The 20345-nt window shown below is 39.3% G+C and overlaps 1 protein-coding gene across 4 annotated transcripts in view; it reads right to left on the bottom strand.

Annotated features, from left to right (window-relative positions):
* PDE5A (phosphodiesterase 5A) overlaps positions 1–20345 on the bottom strand; it is a 158366-nt gene that overhangs the window by 119089 nt on the left and 18932 nt on the right. For all 4 annotated transcript variants that reach the window (XM_065907629.1, XM_065907627.1, XM_065907630.1 and 1 more), the window contains exons 2-3: positions 16148–16736; positions 597–686 (exon numbers count right to left, since the gene is read on the bottom strand). In XM_065907629.1, the coding sequence (XP_065763701.1) occupies positions 597–686; positions 16148–16736 (679 nt within the window). The remainder of the gene's footprint in view (positions 1–596; positions 687–16147; positions 16737–20345) is intronic.

Below are 20345 nucleotides of genomic sequence, written 5' to 3'. Positions count from 1 at the left end.
AGAATACTCAAGTGAAGCATTCAGTTTACATGATCATTTATTAACTTTTTTTTTTCAAATAAATGTAAAATGAAGAGAGAATTCAGTGTTTACAGAATCCAAACCTTCTAATTAGGTGAAATATAAACCAACCTATTTTCATTTGCTTGTTATAATTTCACAATAAATTTTTCTTGGAGTTAGCTATAATTTCCATTTTTTTCAAAACCTCATTTGGAATAAAAAATAAAATCAGTTGATGACCATTGAGATTGGATAACCATTTATGATATAAGCATTATTCAGGTGTTCAAAATATAACATGAAATAAATTGATTATAATCACAACCACAATTATATATCTTAGGATAGAGTAAGGTCCTCAGTAAACAGGGGTAAAAAAAATTATATGTCTAAAATGTATTTCTAGGTCAAAGTAAATAATCAGGATATAATTCTATTACTAAAGTCTAAATAAAAAACATCAAGCAGAACATTTAAGTACTTTCGAGTTAACTATACTACTGCATTATTTCAGAAGTATGAAAAGTAAAGAAAAATTTTCAAAAAGAAAAATGTTTCCAAATGACCTTTTATAAAATGGAAAATTGGCTTACCTCTTCCCTATGATTCTTGATTGGCATACAAAGAATACTTTGTGTCTTGTAGCCTGTAATTTGGTCAACTTCTGCATTGAATCGAGGATCCTAGTAAGGAAGATGAAATTAAATTTAGTGACTGACTTGCTCAATGATTGATTTGATTTTTCTGATTTATAGGATTAGAGAAATCTAACCTTTGACTTACCTTGTTGCTCTGAATGTTAATTTTATCATTGTAAAGATATCAAATCATATAAGTACATATAATCTTTGACAAAGATAAATTTAAAGTTTTTTAAAGAAGCTAGTGTTCATGAATAAATACAGATGCAAACAAATGTTAAGAAATAAACAAAATTCAAAAAAGTAACCAATTTAGATAGTCTCACTTAAACCCCAGAAAAAGTGACAACTCTCCTCTTCTGTAATAAATTTTGCCTATTCCCATCTCACTGATTCTTCTGAAAAAGAAAAGCATCTCTGGTCTGAAATTCTTTCCTATAAAACCCACCACCTCCAAAATGACCTTTCCAGTACTGATGTTACTTCCCTTGTAACAACTGACCTTGTTCTGTGAATAGAGGAGCGTGATGGGCTACAGTACACTGGGCCATGGGCCACAAAGAGTTGGACATGACTCAGCCTAACACAACAACAACAACAAACGATTGTTTATCTCTTACCTCAGTATTCTGTATTTCTATCTCAGATGTTCATAAGACTTAAAATCTTTTCTTTTTTATTTAATAAAAGTGCATGGCCTTCATCAAACTATAAACAACTCCTTAATCTTCTGAATCTCTTTCCCCTTTCACAAAGTACACCCTTGCACATCCAATAATCACAAAGGGCTTTTGAAATGTGTAAAAGTTCAAAACGTGGGTTAAAGAAAAAAAAGATGCAGGCTATTTTCCATTAAACCAGATTAAGAAGATTAAAGGTAGGCTGTAAACTCCACGAGGGGCTTTTATTGGTTCATTGCTATATTCCCAAGATCAACTCAGGAACTCAAAAACATGTTAAAAAAATGAAGCAATTCATTAACAACTAATACCATAGTTATCCAATGTGATCATTTTCAGCTTATTATAGCTTAAAACAAACCTTTTAGAGGTAGGAGGAAAAACTCCAAGGAAATGGACAGATACTAGTATATGAGATACAATTAGAATGGAAGCAAACATACCAGAATATAAATATCTGAATGAATATTGTTCCCTTCAAAGCAACAGCCTTGGGAACTTACATGCTCAACCTAATAATAGCATTATTGTAAAAACTCGGCTTTTGGAATTCCCTTTGGAAAATACAGAGTAGTCACACTGGAAAAATCCTCATTTTTGAAGGTCATTTCTATTTTTTTTTTTAATTAGTCTAGAGTCACGCAAAGCCAAAGCTGTGAATGAAGTAAATGATTACACTAAATCCCATCAAACTAGGGTCAGAAATGAGGCCAATTTTCCCATTTAGAGGGCCGAACATGGCCTTAAAGACAAACTTTCAAAACGAAAGTTAAAAAATGGTGGCGAATCAACATAAATATTTTATATTACAAATAAACACTATTGCATTTTAATTTTTCTGCAAACATGTTCAAAGTTGCATTGAAAAGACAGAGAAAATCTTGCCTGAATATTTCCAAAAAACAGTTTTAAATAACATGCTATATTGCAAGGTATCTAAAGAAAGCAGACAGGCTACTGATATGGATGAATTAAAAGAAATTAAACATTATGAATTTATATAGGGAATTATTCCATAAGCTAATAATCAAAATATGAATGGAAATGGATCCTCAGCAATTATTTTGTTAATGAATATCTGAATTACAAGACCAATTTATAAAGAAGAGGATTAAACTCAACTATCTAATCAAAGCAAGAGTCTGAAATGTGTAGGACTCCCACAGATTTTGTGTATACCGGAAGTTTAAAATAAACAGCAACCTTCGATTTCACTCTTCAGTGAAAGAAGTAGGAGTAATGTCTGCCTGAAAATCACTTTAAGAGAATTTTGGCATCTCAAAGAATTTTCCTTTAACAATGCACCCAGTGCAAGGGCTACAAACATGGACTTCTAATGCTTCCAGGTCCAGGAACCACTGAAATAAAAATGGACCACTACTATCACTTTATTATTTCTTTCACTGTTTATGAGAACATGACAGTAAAAAAAAAAAAAAAAGACCCACAAGGCTTAAATATCCATCTCCTATAATAAAACAACTAGTTTTTTTAATAAAACAACTGTCCTCCTGCTGGGAAATATCTGAAATATCTCAAATACATGAGACAACTAAGCCACACATAGTGCAGGGGAGAATGCATAAGGCTGCACTGCAAGATTCTTCTCCTCCAGGCAGCATCTTCTCCCAGCGAGGAGGCAGGTGGTACCCAAGTGGAACCAGAGTTCCAGATGGAACTGAATTCAGGGCTTCTAAAGTGCTTTACAAATAGCTGATGAAAGGAGAGAAGTGAAGGGCAAGGGAGAAAGGGAAAGATAGACCCAACTAAAAGCAGAGTTCCAGAGAAGAGCAAGGAGAGACAGGAAGACTTTCTTAACCAAACAATGCAAAGAAACAGCAGAGAACAGCATGGGAAAGACTAGAGATCTTTTAAAAAAAAAAAACTGGATATGTCAAGAGAACATTTCATGCAAGGATGGCCACAACAAGGGACAAAAACGGTGTGGACCTGACAGAAGCTGAAGAGATTAAGAAGAGGTGGCAAGAACACACAGGAGAACTATACAAAAAAGATCTTATAACCCAGATAACCATGATGCTGTGATCACTCACCTAGAGCCAGACAGCCTGGAGTGTGAAGTCAAGAGGGACTTAGGAAGCATCACCATGAATAAAGTCAGTGGAGGTGAAGGAATTCCATTTGAGCGGTTTCAAAATCCTAAAAGGTGATGCTATTAAAGTGCCACACTCATGTCAGCAAATTTGGAAAACTCAGCAGTGGCCACAGGACAAGAAAACAATCCCAAAGAAGGGCAATGCAAAGAATTTTCAAGGTCAGTTGAGTTGCTCAGTCCTATCTGACCCTTGCGACCCCATGGACTGTAGCACGCCAGGCCTCCCTGTCCATCACCAACTCCCAGAGTTTACTCAAACTCACATCCATTGAGTCAGTGATGCCATCCAACCATCTCATCCTCTGTCGTCCCTTTCTCCTCCTGCCCCCAATACCTCCCAGCATCAGGGTCTTTTCTAAGGAGTCAGTTCTTCGCATAAGGTGGCCGAAGTATTGCAGCTTCAGTTTCAGCATCAGTCCTTCCAATGAATATCCAGGACTGATTTCCTTTAGAACCAACTGGTTTGATCTCCTTGCAGTCAAGGGACTCTCAAAAGTCTTCTCCAGCACCACAGTTCAAAAGCATCAGTTCTTTGACACTGAGCTTTCTTTATGGTACAGCTCTCAATGTTTAAACTACTGTACAATTGTGCTCATTTCACATGCTAGCAGGGTTATGCTCAAAATCCTTCAAGCCAGGTTTCAGCAGTACATGAACCAAGAATTACTTCCAAATGTACAAGCTGGGTTTAGAAAAGTCAAATGAACCAGAGATCAAATTGCCAATAGATTTTGATCACAGAGAAAGGAAGGGAATTCCAGAAAAAAAAAAAAATTGGTTTGACTATGCTTCTTTGACTATGTTAAAGCCTTGAACTATGTGGGTTACAACAAACTGGAAGATTCTTGAAGAGATGGGCATACCAGACCACCTTACCTGCCTCCTGAGAAACCTGTATAAGGTTAAAAAACAACAGTTAGAACCAGTCATGGAATAAATGACTGGTTCAAAACCAGGAAAGAAGTACGACAAGGCTATATATTGTCACCCTTAAATTAAATTAAATTGTAACAATTTAACAAAAATTGCTAAGTTTTATTTAACTTAAGGAGATCCAATCCGTCCATCCTCAAGGAGATCAGTCCTGCTGGGTGTTCACTGGAAGGACTGATGCTGAAGCTGAAACTCCAATACTTTGGCCACCTCATGTGAAGAGTTGACTCATCAGAAAAGACCCTGATGCTGGGAGGGATTGGGGGCAGGAGGAGAAGGGGAGGACAGAGGATGAGATGGTTGGATGGCATCACCAACTCGATGGACATGAGTTTGGGTAAACTCCTGGAGTTGGTGATGGACAGGGAGGCCTGGCATGCTGTGGTCCATGGGGTTGCAAAGAGTCGGACACGACTGAGCGACTGAATTGAACTGAAATGAGAGTACATAATGCAAAATGCTGGGTTGGATTTTTCAATCATATGCTGGAACTCAAGATTGCTGGGAGAAATATCAACAACCTCAGAAATGCAGATGATACCACTCTAATGGCAGAAAGTGAAGAGGAACTAAAGAGCCTCTTGATGAGGCTGAGAGAGGACAGTGAAAAAGCTGGCTTGAAACTCAACGTTCAAAAAACTAAGATCATGGCATCCAATCCCACCACATGGCAAATAGAAGGGGAAAAAGTAGAAGTAGTGATGGATTTTATTTTCTTGGGCTCCAAAATCACTGTGGACAGTAACTGCAGCCATGAAATTAAGACGTTTGCGCCTTGCAAGGAAAGCTATGACAAACCTAGAAAGTGTATTAAAAAGCAGAGACATCACTCTGCTGACAAATATCTGTCTAGTCAAAGCTGTGGTTTAAAAAAAAAAAAAAGCTGTGGTTTTTCCAGTAGTCATGCACAGCTGTGAGAGTTGGAGCAGAAAGAAGGCTGAGCACCGAAGAATTGATGCTTTATTACTGTGGTGCTGGAGAAGACTCCTGAGAATCCGTTGGACAGCAAGTAGATCAAGTCAGCCAGTCCAGAAGGAAACCAATCCTGAATATTCACTAGAAGGATTAATGCTGAAGCTGATGGTCCAATAGTCTGGCAACCTGATGCAAAGTCCCTCATTGGAAAAGACCCTGATGCTGGGAAAGATTGAAGGCAGAAGGAGAAGGGGGCAGCAGAGGATGAGATGGTTAGACAACATCACAGACTCAACGGACTGAATCTGAGCAAACTCCAGGATAGAGGGAAGAACAGGGGACTCTGGCATGCAGCAGTTCATGCGGTCGCAAAGAGTTGTAGAAGACTTAGGGACAGAACAACAACAAAAACACAAGTGCTGGGGTGTGCAAGGCAAAGTACCTGCTAAGACAGGCTGTGTTGTGGGTGCGGTAGGGTATAAAGAGGAGTGGCAGAAGACAGTATGAACATGTCTTTGGTTCAATACAGGCTGAACATGTATTTGGCAAGACTCTTAAGAGAACAAGCAAAAATTACCTTTTGAAAGCTGAAAGTGGACTGGTGCCTCCAATTATAAAATGTTTGAAGACACTGGGGTCCTACCCATCAGAGGTACCTCACTAGGTACCCAGGCATTCAGCTGAGGCACAGAAGGGCCACTCCTTGGGAGTAAGGACCCTACCGGAGATCCAGGCAGCATTCCCTAAGGATAAATTTAAAACTAAAATAGATCCATCATAATAAATAATAATACCAAATCTGACAGGGCCAAAAGGATCTTCCAGTAACTTCACTGCCTGCAAGAAAAAAGGTCAGCCCTGTTTTAAAAGAAGATAATATAACCCAAATGACTTTCAACAAACAGTCACAATGTCCAGCCTACAACATAATCACAACAAATGAAGAAACAGGAAACACAACCCATAGTGAAGAAAAAGAACAGTCAATAAAAAATGACCCCAGGATGATTCAGATATTGGAATTAACAACAAGGACTTCAAAGAAGCTATTATAAATGTATTAAAAAGCTTAAAATATGGTAATAATGAACAGATGGGAATCTCTGCAGAGACAGAAAAAAAGTATTCTTAAAAAGCCAAATGGAAATTCTAGAACTGGAAAGTACAAAGTCTAAAATGAAGAGTTCACTGATTAACAGCAGATTGGATGAATCAATGACCCTGAACAGAGACTGACAAAGTACCTAATCAAAGACTGAGAGGAAAAACAAAAACTATACAAAGTTAACAGAGCCTCAGTGTTCTCTGGGACAATATCAAATGGTCTAACACATACAAATGGAGGCCAAAGAGAAAAAATGGAGCTGAAAAAAGATATTTAAACACATGACCAAAATTTTCCCAAAGTTAGTGAAAACCTTAAACATATACACATAGTGTGAAAATGATACATAACATGAAACATGTAAGAAAGGAAGGTTGGCTCACTTCTCATAAGAAAAGTGAAAACCAGAAAAAAAATTGGGAAAACATTTTAAATATTGAAAGAAAACTACTGTTAACCAAGAAGTATCTTTGCAGTAAAGATATCTTTCAAGATTATAGGCAAAATGAAGGCATTTTTAGGTAAACAAAATCAGAGAATTTGTCACCATCAGACCAATACCAAAGAAATACTAAAGAAAGTTCTTCAGCCTGAAGAAACGGATTCTACAGAAAGGAATAAAGAGCTTGGAACTTGGCCTGAGCACATGCACAAATATATAAACACTAAGGAAATGGATCCAAAAAGATACTGCTGGGATTTATGTCCACAAGTGTCCTGCTGACATTTCTCTCTAGGAGTTTTATGGTAACCAGTCTTACATTTAGGTCTTTAATCCACTTTGGGTTTATTTTTGTGTATGGTGTTGTAGAATGTTCTAATTTCATTCTTTCACATGTAGCTGTCTAGTTTTCCCAGCACCATTTATTGAAGAGACGGTCTTTTGTCCAGTGTATTCCTGCCTCTCTTGTTGTAGAATGGAATATTACTCAGTCATGAAAAAGAATGGAATAATCTCATTTGCACAACATGGATGGATCTAAGATTATCACACTAAATGAAGTAAGCCAGACAGAGGAAGGTATTATATGATACTGCTTATATGCAGAAGCCTAAAAAAAAAAAAAAAAGACACAAATTAACTTCTTTACAAAACAGAAATAGATCTATACACATAGAAAACAAACTTATGGTTATCAAAGGGAAAAACATAGGGCAATAAATTAGGATTAACAAACTATATATAAAAAAGAGAACCAGTAAGGGCCTACTGTAAAGTTGGGGAAATATATTCAATATTTTATAGTAACCTAAAAGGAAAAAAATCTGAAATATATGTGTATGTATATATATATATATATATACATACACATATATAACTTTACCACTATGCTATACATCTGAACATGCCACTGTAAATCAACTATACTTCAATTAAAAAAAGAAGAATAAGGAAGCCTGGTTCTTCATTTTTGGAGGAGGAAAACAAAATGTACCTTGAGGTGTTAGATTGAAATCAGAGGTAAGAATTTATTGTTTATAATATAGTGGGTAGCTAGCTATAGGAATAAATAAAATATTAGTGTATGTTAGTCTGTATATTTTTTTTCTACCTCTATCTGCTGAAAAAGTAGTAGCAATGAGCATGCCTAGTGCCTAGATCTTGGTTTTTAAATACCATCCCATCCACTGAGAGGCACCTGGGTTCCTAAGTCCACGGCAGGGGAAGTGTAAGATGAGTCTAGAACATCCTGCTAAGTAGGTAAAAGTTTCAGCTCCCCCAGAAAGCAAGAAAATGCCAAGAGTGATGCGGGAACACATCAAAACAACATCGGTTCAGTCACTCAGTCATGTCCAACTCTTTGCGACCCCATAGACTGCAGCATGCCAGGCCTCCCTGTCCATCACCAACTCCCAGAGTCCGCTCAAAGGCATGTCCATTGAGACGGTGATGCCATCCAACCATCTCATTTCTCTGTCATCCCCAGCATCAGGGTCTTTTCAAATGAGTCAGTTTTTCACATCAGTTGGCCAAAGTATTGGAGCTTAAGCTTCAGCATCAGTCCTTCCAATGAATAGTCAGGGCTGATTTCCTTGAGGATGGACTAGTTGGATCTCGTTGCAGTCCCAGGAACTCTCAAGAGTCTTCTCCAACACCACAGCTCAAAAGCATCAATTCTTCGGTGCTTGGTTTTCCTTATAGTCCAACTCTCACATCCATACATGACTACTGGAAAAAAACATAGCAATGACTAGGTGGACGTTTGTTGGCAACGTAATGTCTCTGCTTTTTAATATGCTGTCTAGATTGGTCATAACTTTTCTTCCAAGGAGCAAGCATCTTTTAATTTCATGGCTGCAGTCACCATCTGTAGTGATTTTGGAGCCCCAAAAAATAAAGTCTGTCACTGCTTCCACTGTTTCCCCAACTATTTGCCATGAAGTGATGGGACCAGACGCCATGATCTTAGCTTTCTGAATGTTGAGTTTTAAGCCAACTTTTTCACTCTCCTCTTTCACTTTCATCAAGAGGCTCTTTAGTTCCTCTTCGCTTTTTGCGATGAGTGTGGTGTCATCTCCACATCTAAGGTTATCGATATTTCTCCTGGCAATCTTGATTCCAGCCTGTGCTTCATCCAGCCTGGCATTTCACATGATGTACTCTGCATATAAGTTAAACAAGCAGGGTGATAATATACGGCCTTGATGTACTCCTTTCCCAATTTGGAACCAGTCTGTTGTTCCATGTCTGGTTCTCACTGTTGCTTCTTAACCAGCATACAGATTTCTCAGGAGGCAGATCAGGTGGTCTGGTATTCCCATCTCTTTAAGAATCTTCCACAGTTTGTTGTGATCCACATAGTCAAAGGTTTTGGCGTAGTCAATAAAGCAGATGTTTTTCTGGAGCTCTTTTGCTTTTTCTATGATCCAACGGATGTTGGCAACTTGATCTCTGGTTCCTCTGCCTTTTCTAAATCCAGCTTGAACATCTGGAAGTTCACGATTCATGTACTGTTGAAGCCTAGCTTGAAGAATTTTGAGCATTACTTTGCTAGCGTGTGAGATGAGTGCAATTGTGTGGTAGTTTGAGCATTCTTTGGCATTGCCTTTCTTTAGGATTGGAATGAAAACTGACCTTCTCCAGTCCTGTGGCCACTGCTGAGTTTTCCAAATTTGCTGGCATATTGATTGTAGCACTTTCACAGCATCATCTTTTAGGATTTGATAGACTGAGCCAAAAGGACATCAGTTCAGTTCAGTTCAGTTCAGTTGCTCAGCTGTGTCCAACTCTTTGCGACCCCATGAATCACAGCACACCACGCCTCCCTGTCCATCTCCAACTCCCGGAGTTTACTCAAACTCCTGTCCATCGAGTCGGTGATGCCATCCAGCCATCTCATCCTCTGTCGTCCCCTTCTCCTCCTGCCCCCAATCCCTCCCAGCATCAGGGTCTTTTCCAATGAGTTAACTCTTCACATGAGGTGGCCAAAGTATTGGAGTTTCAGATTCAGCATCAGTCCTTCCAATGAACATCCAGGACTGATCTCCTTGAGGAGAGACTGGTTGGATCTCCTTGCAGTCCAAGGGACTCTCAAGAGCCAACACCACAGTTCAAAAGCATCAATTGAGCCAATAAATTGGATATAATCTAAGAATATGAATAAGATAGTAACACAGCATAACTCATTAAAAAATAAAAATCCATGAGTCCATAATGATAGAAATAATGAATAAAGAAGACAAAATTTCTTCTTCACATTAGAATGTAACTAATACATATAGATAGTATTATTGATATAAAGTTGGAAAATTAGTAGATGACCAAAGTGGTAAGTGCTATGATAAAGAAAGAGTATTTACATAATATCAAAATAACTTCTCTTAAGATATTTATTAATTACAATGGGAAAATTGTACCTGTATTGTGAAACACTTAGTGGACACCACTTTAATGCACTTACCAAGTTTAATATCATCAATAATGTGGTAAAATAACATCGCGTGCTACCTGGTAATATATGCTAAGATCTGTGGTATAATTAAAAAACATGTTTGGTCTGGCATTAGATCTCTTCAAACCCTTGGAATTACCTGATAGTCTTTTTATATTCATAACAAGCCCCTGCTAAGCATACCTGAGCTCATGCTAATGTAAAGTCTCATGGGTGAGAAGGTTTCAAATAGCTTCAGGACTGGATCTGGGTGCCAGGAAAACCACCTGAGTGATTAAAGGGTCAGAACGCTCAGCCCTGCCACAACTGGATAAGGAAGAGGGGCCTGGAGACTGAGTCCAATCACCAATGGCCAATGATTTAATCAACCATCCCTACATAATGAAAGAAAAATCAGATTGAGGGAGCTTTTGGGTAAAGGTGATCTATGCTGGATGGTGTTGCCATAGAGCGTGGGCAAGGAAGTTTCGTGTCCCCCACCTCTCACTACTTGCCCTGTGTACCTCTTCTACTAGGCTATTTCTGAATGTTATCCTTTATAAACATACAGCTATAATCTTAAGTATGGCGCTTTCCTGAGTTCTGAGTCATTCCAGCAAATCACTAAACCCGAGTGGGGAGCCCCTGCGCCTGCAGTCAGCCCGAAACTAGTGTGGCTAGCTTGGGGGTCCTACTCATGGCTGGCATCTTAAGTGGGGACAACACTGTACGACAGGGCCCCTAACCCATGGGGTCTGTACTCACTCCAGGCAACTCGTGTCAGGAGTGAGCTGGACTGTAGGACACCCCAGCTGGTGTAGAGGTGAAGAACTGAGTCGGCTGTAAAGCCAAACGAGGTCGAAAGAACATTTGTGGTATTCCTGCCAAAAGCGCCTAAATTGAATCTATTCAAGAAAAACATTCTGCAAGATAACTGGCCTGTCTCCTTCCAAAAGACATGTCAAGAAAGATAGAGCAGCACTGAGAAACTACTCCAGATTTAATGGAAACTAACAAGATAGGACAAATACGTGCAATATGTAACCCTGAGTTAGAGCCTTGAACAGAGGGGGGAAAAAATCACTGCAAAGGACATTCATGGGACAACTGACCAAATTTGACTATGGAATGTTAGCTAAGAGCTTTGTATCAAAAAATTTCCAGATTTTGATAAAAGTATGACAATTGTGTAAGACTATATTCTTGTTAGAAAATATATATAGTAATTGCTTCTCAGGCTTTTAGCTAAGATCAAGTGCAGTATCTGTTCTTATCAGAATATACATATAGTAAAAATGTCTCCGAATGGCTCAGAAAAAAATAATATGCATGCATTACTTACATGCATTACACACAGATAAAGAAAGTAATAAAGCAGATGGGGCAAAATATAAACAATTAGAGAATCTGGGTAGAGGGTATACCCAAGTTTCTGATACTGGTCTTGCAACTTTTCTATAAGCTTGAAATCATATAAAGATAAAAATAACAGAAAACAAAAAAGGAAATAACCAACTAGATTTGCCAAATTATATACTGATCTTCTTTCACAAAGTGGAATATCTAAAGATTATTAGAGCATTTAACAGTGATACAGCAGTTCCCAAACTCTGTTCCCTAGGACACAATTACAACACGACAAATGTATCAAAATTGGTAATTTATTAAAATTAGGACAGTAGCTATTGTTATTTCTTTCTTCTGAAATTCATTTTGGAAATAATTTTATTTATCAGAAATTCACTTGAGTAGTGCCTGAGACCTGCAGGATGAGAGATGGTGAAGACATATTTATCTGAAGAAGGGCTGAAAAGGTGGGAATAAGGTTGGGGTGGGAAGAGCTGCAGCTCGAGGGAAAGACCACATGAGTGGCGATGTGATCCTCCAATTTCTCTCCCTAAAAATCATGGTGTCCATGAAGAGGCTGCCCCTTGGAAACAAGAGATGGGTCTAAGTTTTGCATTCCTGTTGACTTAGGAAATAAGAGGGTTATTTAGACAATATAAATCCTTTGACACAGGAAATCTTGGGAGGCATAAGGCTTCCACCAGACATAGAACCAGGGCTTCAAGGCAATCTGTGATAGTTTATTTTATGTGTCAACTTGACTAGGCTAAGGGACGCCCAAACGGCTGATAACGCGTTATTTCTAGGTGTGTCTGTGAGGATGTCTCCAGAGGAGATGAACATCTGAATCAGTGGAACGAGTAAAGAAGATCTTTATCAATGCCAGTGGGCATGATCTAATCCCTTGAGTAGGCAGAGGAAAGAAGGACGAATTTGCTGTCTGAACCAAGATATCCATATTCTCTTGCCCTTGTGCAGTCCACCACAGCTCCTGGCTCTGAAGCTTTTGATTCAGACACAGACCAGAGTTACACCACTGGCCCCCCTGGTTCTTAGGGCTGCAGACTCTGAGTTATACCATCAACCACACCAATGCTGGTTCTCCAGCTTGCAGAAGGAAGGTAGACTCTGGAACTTCTAAGCCTCCATACCCAAGTGAGCTTATTCCTACAATAAATCACTTCCTATTTATCTCTATATATCCTACTGGTTCTGTTTCTCTGGAGAACACTGAGTGATACACAATCTGATCTAAATACTGGATGATGTCTAGTTTTCAAGTATTAGGAAAATTCCAACACATTTATATAAGTTGTTCTGATTATTGGGTCAATATCTTATTATTAATAAATGCTGTGCCACATTCAAGAACGTTGCATGAAAGATGGCCTGATAGAGGAGAAGATGTGTTGACTGAACATGACTGACATTTGTGGTGTAACTGAAACTCACTGGTCTAAGCTGTGGATCATGTCATGTTTTAAATATGTGAATGTATTATTTTATCAGCAATAAAACAGTTGAATTCCCAACTGTATACCATTCTGTTACAAAGTTTTAAAATGGGAATCAAATGTTGACCATTTCTTAAAATTAGTTTATCTAAGAGACTTTTTTATTCTCAGCTTCAATCTGAACACTGTTTTATCTCACGGCCACCGCTTGGTTTTCTGCTGCTACACCACCACGTCTAAGTGTTCTGTGGTCATGTAAGCTGAAGAAACACTGCTATCCAGAGTCATTTTTACAGATTACATATCTAAGGAATGTGTAGGACTAAGAAAACAGAACACGCTTTCACATTTTGACTATTTCCACAGAAGGCTAAGAGACAGTATTCTGACCACTACTAATCATGAGCGGGCTGAGTAAGGAACCGTAGGCATGCTCAGGTGCGCCAACTCTTTGCAACCCCATGGACTAGGCCATCCAGCTCCTCTGTCCATGGACTCTCCCAGGCGAGAATACCGGAGTGGGTTGTCATGCCCTTCTCGGGGATCTTCCTGACCCAGGGATTGAACCCCTGTCTCCTTCATAGGTAGGCAGGTTCTTTGCCACTGAGCCACCAGGGAAGCCAAGCAATGAATTATCCACTAGCCAACTGATTTTCACTGTTAAGACCAACGTAAATTACAGCACAATCAATCCCACAACTTCTAATGAAATTCTGTGCCAGGAAGAACTTCTGCAAGGCCACTATAAACACAGATCGAGGGTGTCAAGGGTGGAGTAGCAACATGAGAAATACACCAGGCTAAGGGGCTTCACCCTGTGGGCCTATTTTAGACAAGAATTAAATCACTGCTCACTGCAAAACAAAAATTACACCATATTATTGGGTTGGTCAAAAAGTTCTTTCAGACTTTTTGTAACATCTTATGAAAAACTCAAACAAACTTTCTGGGTAACCCAAAAACTCTAAAGATGGTAAAGAAAATAGATAAAATTGATATAGGTGAAGAAATCCTCAGTGCTGGTGAAGTTTAGGACAATGCAGACAAATGAAGGCTTTCTCAGCAAAACTGAAGCATATTTATGGTCCTAATCTACCAGTGTCACCTAAGATGGGAAGGGGATTCCGCAAATTTGGCAGCAATCCTTCAGCTGTGCCCTTAATACCCCTCTTGGAGTCTGCTATGGTGTGACGTTATTTACAGAGTTCAAAGAGGTCATGGAGACAGCTCCGTGAAGAACCAAAATTGAAAACACTGCTGGAATAGAGTGGATTCCGAGAGCTATCTCAGGATTTAACGTACGTGAACTATCACATATCCCCCCAGATCCCTACCCTCAGAATTCCTCACCAGTCACCACTATTTACTGACCCAGCTTCAGAACCTGAGGCATCTCCAGCTTCTCTTCTCACTTCCATCTCCTGCGAGCTTCCAAGTCTGGCAGATTCAACTGCTTCTGCAATCCATTTCCTCCTTTTGATCTTGAAGGCCAGTGCCCTGGTTTAGGTCCTTACTTCCTCAGCCTATTAAAATAGCCTCTCCTACCAGTTTCCAGTACTTTTCCATCTAATTTATGACCACCATAATATTCATCCTTCTAAAGCACAGTCTGAATCACACCAGTCCCCCTTTCAAACCATCTTCAATTATTCCTCATGGCTCTGAATCAAATACATACTCCTCAGCTGGGCATTCAAGACCTCAGTGATCTCCAGTAGCCCCTCAAAATCCACACTATCCCCCACATATATCCACATAAGCAACACATGGTCCAACTTCCCGTTTCTTCTTCAAACTTCTCTTTGCATCTGGCTCTCACCACGCACAGAACTCAATGTACTCAAATCTTACCCATCCTCCAGGGTCTGTATCAATCATTGCTTCCTCAGAGAAACCTCTCTCCATCTCCCCAGTTACATGTGACCTTCTACTTCCCTGAACCTAACACATTTTTCCTGGCTCTATTATGACATGCTTTCTACTCTACTTATTTATCTCCCCTACCACAATCATCTCTTAGTCAATACTTATTAGGACTTATCTCTGTGCCAGGCACTGTACTAGGCATCAGGAGTACAGGGCTGAGCAGAACATCTATAGGAACCTCCCCTTCTCTGTGTTACTATGGAAGCTACACAGTGTACCACATGATGAGTAGCAAGAACAATTGTTCTATCACGGTGCTAGAACATGATTCATAAACATACTGCCATTCAATTAAGATGCTTTGGTTAAAATCTCTAACTCTATTAATAAAAGAATCATTTTCATAGGAAATTTGAAGAAACATATATTGTAATCTTTAAGTCTATAATAAAGACTTGTTCACTACTGAAACAAAAGTGGAAGAAATATCAAATCCTTCCATCAAAATATTGTAGAGCAAAAATTCCTATTTTTTGAAGATACAGATAAATTTATTTAGTAAAACAACTGAAAGAGTGGAAAGAAAGATTACCAGACTTTGGTATCAATGAGATGTCAAATGAATGAGTATGATTAAGTGAATGAATGAATTTAAAAAGACTATTGGTTTGGTTTTCAGACAGTTTTTGGACCTATTATTTTAGAATCTCAGTAAAATCCTCAGAACTTCACGTGGTGATAATGTGGATAAGGATATGTATAGTAATCAGGAAAATATGAGAGAAAACAACTGTGAGATGAGCTATGTCCAATTATCACTTAGGAGAATAACAAGACAAGATTTCCCTAAGGCCCCTGGGTTGGACTCGACCACCAGTGAGGAAACTGACTTTCAAAAGATGGGAAGGTTCTTAACCATACGTTCCCACTTTAAATAAGTTTGTAAAGGATGAAATCTCAGTTTCAAACATCGCTATGATTCCCAGCGGCTGCCCAATGCCCCATCCACACTCCGTGCCCCATGCTGCCTCTGTTCCACGAGCTTACCTACCTCATAGGCATCCTTGATGTTCAAGGGCTCGCCAAGAGCGGCCACGTGTCCCACTCTGTCTCTGATCCACGAGCTTACTTACCTCATAGGCGTCCTTGATGTTCAAGGGCTCGCCAAGAGCGGCCACGTGTCCCACCCTGCCTCTGATCCACGAGCTTACTTACCTCATAGGCGTCCTTGATGTTCAAGGGCTCGCCAAGAGCCGCCACGTGTCCCACGATGCCTTTGTTCCACTCTAAGCGGATACAGTTATTCGAAGCTTCTTCCAGTGTTGAACCTTCTGCAACATCAAAGAGGCGGCTGATAAGAAACTTGTCGTTGGAGCTGTCCTCACAGACGAGGAATAAGGAATAGCGGTCGGCGGAGATGAGTCCATGGATATGCAAGAAAATTTTGTGACATAAGGCTGTGACATCCAAGTGACTAGAAATATCTTTCACTAATTCCAAGAGTCTCGAGCACTGGTCCCCTTCATCATTATCAAACCGTGGGGAGGTTAGAGGCATCTGTTCCTTCTTGTCTGAGTCAGAGAGGAAGCTCACAGTCCCCTCAGAATCCTTGATAACAATGGGTCTAAGCGGCCGATCGAATTCGGAGGCAGAGATCTTCCTGGTTGGTGTTCCAGGGACACTGCTCTCTGCACGGGTACTTGGCTGCAAGGGGCAAGAGCAGGATTCCGCGTGGCCTTTGACTCCTTCCTTGCACACAGGGATGGTGTGAACTCTCTCAGCAAACCATGCATTGACCATTTCTCTGTAGAAAAGAACATGTAGACACATTAAATATTTGAGGAAGACGGGAGTGGATAAATAAGATGTGGTGCATATATACAATGGAATACTACTCAGCCATAAAAAAGGACTGATGCACGGTAACTTGCAGAGATGTGGATGGAGTTACTGTCTGTCATACATAATGAAGTAAGTCAGAAAGAGACAAACAGATACCCTATATTAACACATATATACGGAATCAAGAAAAATGGTACTGATGAGCCTATCTGCAGGGTAGGAACAGGGATGCAGATGTAGAAAGTGGACGGCGGTCATGCAGGGGGGTGAACAGGGAGACCGGATCGCGGTATGCGCGCTGCCACGCGTAGGACAGACAGTGGTGGGAACTTACTGTGGAACACGGGCGGTTCAGCTCAGGGCTCTGTGGTGACCTAGACGGGGGCGGGGTGGGATGGGGATGGGGATAAGGGAGGGAGGTCCGAGAGAGAGGGGACATGTGTACACACATAGCTGACTCTCTCCACCATTGAGCAGAAATTAACACGACAGTATAAAGCTACTATACCTCAATAAAAACAAAACACTGTGTGTGTGGGGGGGAGGGCGGCGAGCATGCTCGGTCATGGCTGACTCTTTGCTATCCCACGGACTGAAGCCTGCCAGGCTCCTCTGTCCAGGGACCTTTCCAGGCAAAGGAGAGGATGGCCATTTTCTACTCCAGAGGATCTTGCCAACCCAGGGATCGAACCAACATCTCTCTTGTCTCCTGCATTGGCAGGCAGGTTCTTTACCACTGTGCCTCCTGGGAAGCCTCCCTCCTTAAACACTGCTACCCCTGAAAACTTCTAAAATCCTCTCATGGCTAACTGATGCGGTAACCATTTATCATAGAAAATGAAAACATGATGGTCTATTTAAGACAGTTTATTTTGAAAGACTGTAGAGGACAATTGTTTCAGTGAACATTTTAATAAAAGATTGACTCCTGTATACATATATTTTCAGATATCTGATTTATAATGCATCAAGTGTCAAGTCGGTTCCTCTCAAAATCAGTTTGAATTAAAGTAAAAGCCACTAAATTTGACAATAGTCTAAGGAAAACACAGGCATGGAAATCTGCTGTTTAAAACACACAACTTATTCTGAAGTTAAATATTCAAATTTTTTTTTTTTAATTATCTGAATTTGGCTAGGTAACATGCTTAATTTTAGGCAGTTTTTATCTATACCACTATATATAGATTAGATTTAGGAAAGGAAATAGAAAACAGAAACAATTTGATCTAGTATGTAGAAGAAAGATCGTAGACTTCCATTAATAACATCCTAATAATGCATGTCCAATAATCTAGAATAATATTCTTCTATTTACTCCTTGTATAAAGGAGAAAAACAAAAAATAGGCAGTAACTAGTATAAAAAATTTAATCCAAGAAAATTTAAATTATTTATGTTGTTCATGTACCACTCCATTAAGAAACTTATCTGAGCTAAAGGTTTCATAGTCAGTATTAAAACAAAAACAAAAACAAATATACCAGATCATACACATCCAAAAGACTGTTGTTCAGTTCAAGCTTCTTGGGAAGCTGTAATCTGATGCCAATTGATGCCCCCATTACTTTAAACATTCTGGGAACTTTTGAAACTAACTTCTAAAAAAATTCAAAGTCATATAAGAATATTAGTTTACCTAAAAGCTAGATCTTGTTTTTCACTGAGCCTTGCTCTCAAAATAAGCAAAGAAAACCACAAAAAACCTAGAGTAACGGCTAACAATACATATTGTATGCAGACCTGATTTTTCCCCAAATACAGACCTGATTTTTCTCCAAACTCAAAATTTATTTTCAAAAGACAATAACTTGCTAGTACGGAGGATATTTAAAAGAACTGGCTTATAAGAGCAATGCAGTCTCCATGAGACAACGGTTTACTGGTTATTTTCATGAAAAAGCCAGGATGCAGACACTCTCCAATCCTTCTGGCTGCAGCAGAAATTGATAACACCTCTTCAGAGGGCAAGCAGGCAGTATCTAACAAGTTTTAAAATGCATTTATCCTTTGTTTCAAAGATTTTACACACACGGCAAAAGAAGTATCAGTGTATTTAGTTACTGTTTGTTATAGCAAAGATAAGAGCAAACTAATCCCATAAGTAGAAGCCTGGCAGAATCCATCATGGCACATTTATAAATGAACACTGTGCTAAGGTGCTTCATGTCCGACTCTTTGTGACCCCATGGACTGTAGCCCACCAGGCTCCTCTGTCCTTGGGATTCTCCAGGCAAGAATACCGGAGTGGGCTGCCATGCCCTCCTCCAGGGGATCTTCCCAACCCAGGGATTGAACCCGCATCTCTTACATCTCCTGCATTGGCAGGCAGGTTCTTCACCACTAGCTCCACCTGGGAAGCCCAAATGGATCACAAGGCAGATAGTACAAGGTACTGATATGAATAATCACTTCAATCTATTAAGTGAAAAAAGAAGATCCAGAAGGAGGAGAGAAGAGCTAATCATTTTCCTGGGTCTCCACTAAGTCTTTCACTTATAGAGTGTTCCCTGAATTATTTTATTTTGAACAATAATCTATTGTTTGGGAAATATATATTACCCTGAATTGACACCAATCTATAATGCAATGAGTAAAAAAATATATAACATAGATATTATCAGGATTATCTCATAATTCCAAGTGTCAGATACATTTTAAAGCTCTCTTTAAAAAGTACTTACTATATTACTCCAGGTTATATGTAGCACAGAGCTTTTTGTTTTTTTTTTTTTTAATGTAATTGCCTAATATTTTACAAATGCATGCCGTGGCTTGGCACAAAATTTCTAGTGATAAGAATATACTCTGGTAACAGTGTATCTCAAAAACTTCTATAGAAATAAGGGGGACATACTTTGGGAAATGTGTATATAATGTCCAAAATCACAAAGAAAGATTGTGCCAAAGACATTGATGTCAGATATGCATGTGAGAAATGTACAGGAAGCATTTGAATAAAATGTTTTGTAAAACATGAAACAGGAACCCAGCAATATGTTTAAGTTAATCTAGTTTATGTGATTAAAAAATATGTACATGTAACTTAAAAACTTCTCAAATCAACATAAAAACAAGTATTTTAACTATGTCAGCTACAAACCTGAAACACAGCGTCAGCCTATTTATCTTCTCACTGAAAAATGGTCATCAACATTTCAATTTTTAATCAAACCACCTCCCTGACAACATCTACACAGACACCTTGAAGCGGTGAAATCACAATTCCTAACACCCCACCCTTCTTCTTGCTCAAATCTCACTCCCTGTCCACTTTCTTCACATCAGTTACTCAACTGCACATCTAGGAATTACTCTGAATGTTTCCTTCAACTCTCAGATCCAGTCTAGCAACCAAGTCCTGTCTAGTTGACTTCCAAAACCCTATACTCCAATATGCTCATTTCTGTCTCCTCTACTACTGCCCTGGCTCAAGCTGCATCATCTTTCATCTTGGACTATGGCCACAGCCCCTTAATTGGACTCTCTGAGATTATACTAGCCTCCTTCAACCCATCCTCCCCATGGCAGCTAGAGTAACCTTTGAAAAAGTAGGCCTTAACATCTTAAC

Source organism: Muntiacus reevesi, chromosome 16, assembly GCF_963930625.1.
Source record: "Muntiacus reevesi chromosome 16, mMunRee1.1, whole genome shotgun sequence".
Taxonomy (NCBI): domain Eukaryota; kingdom Metazoa; phylum Chordata; class Mammalia; order Artiodactyla; family Cervidae; genus Muntiacus; species Muntiacus reevesi.
The sequence above is the reverse complement of the archived record's forward strand: the minus strand, read 5'-3'. Positions and strand labels throughout refer to the sequence as shown.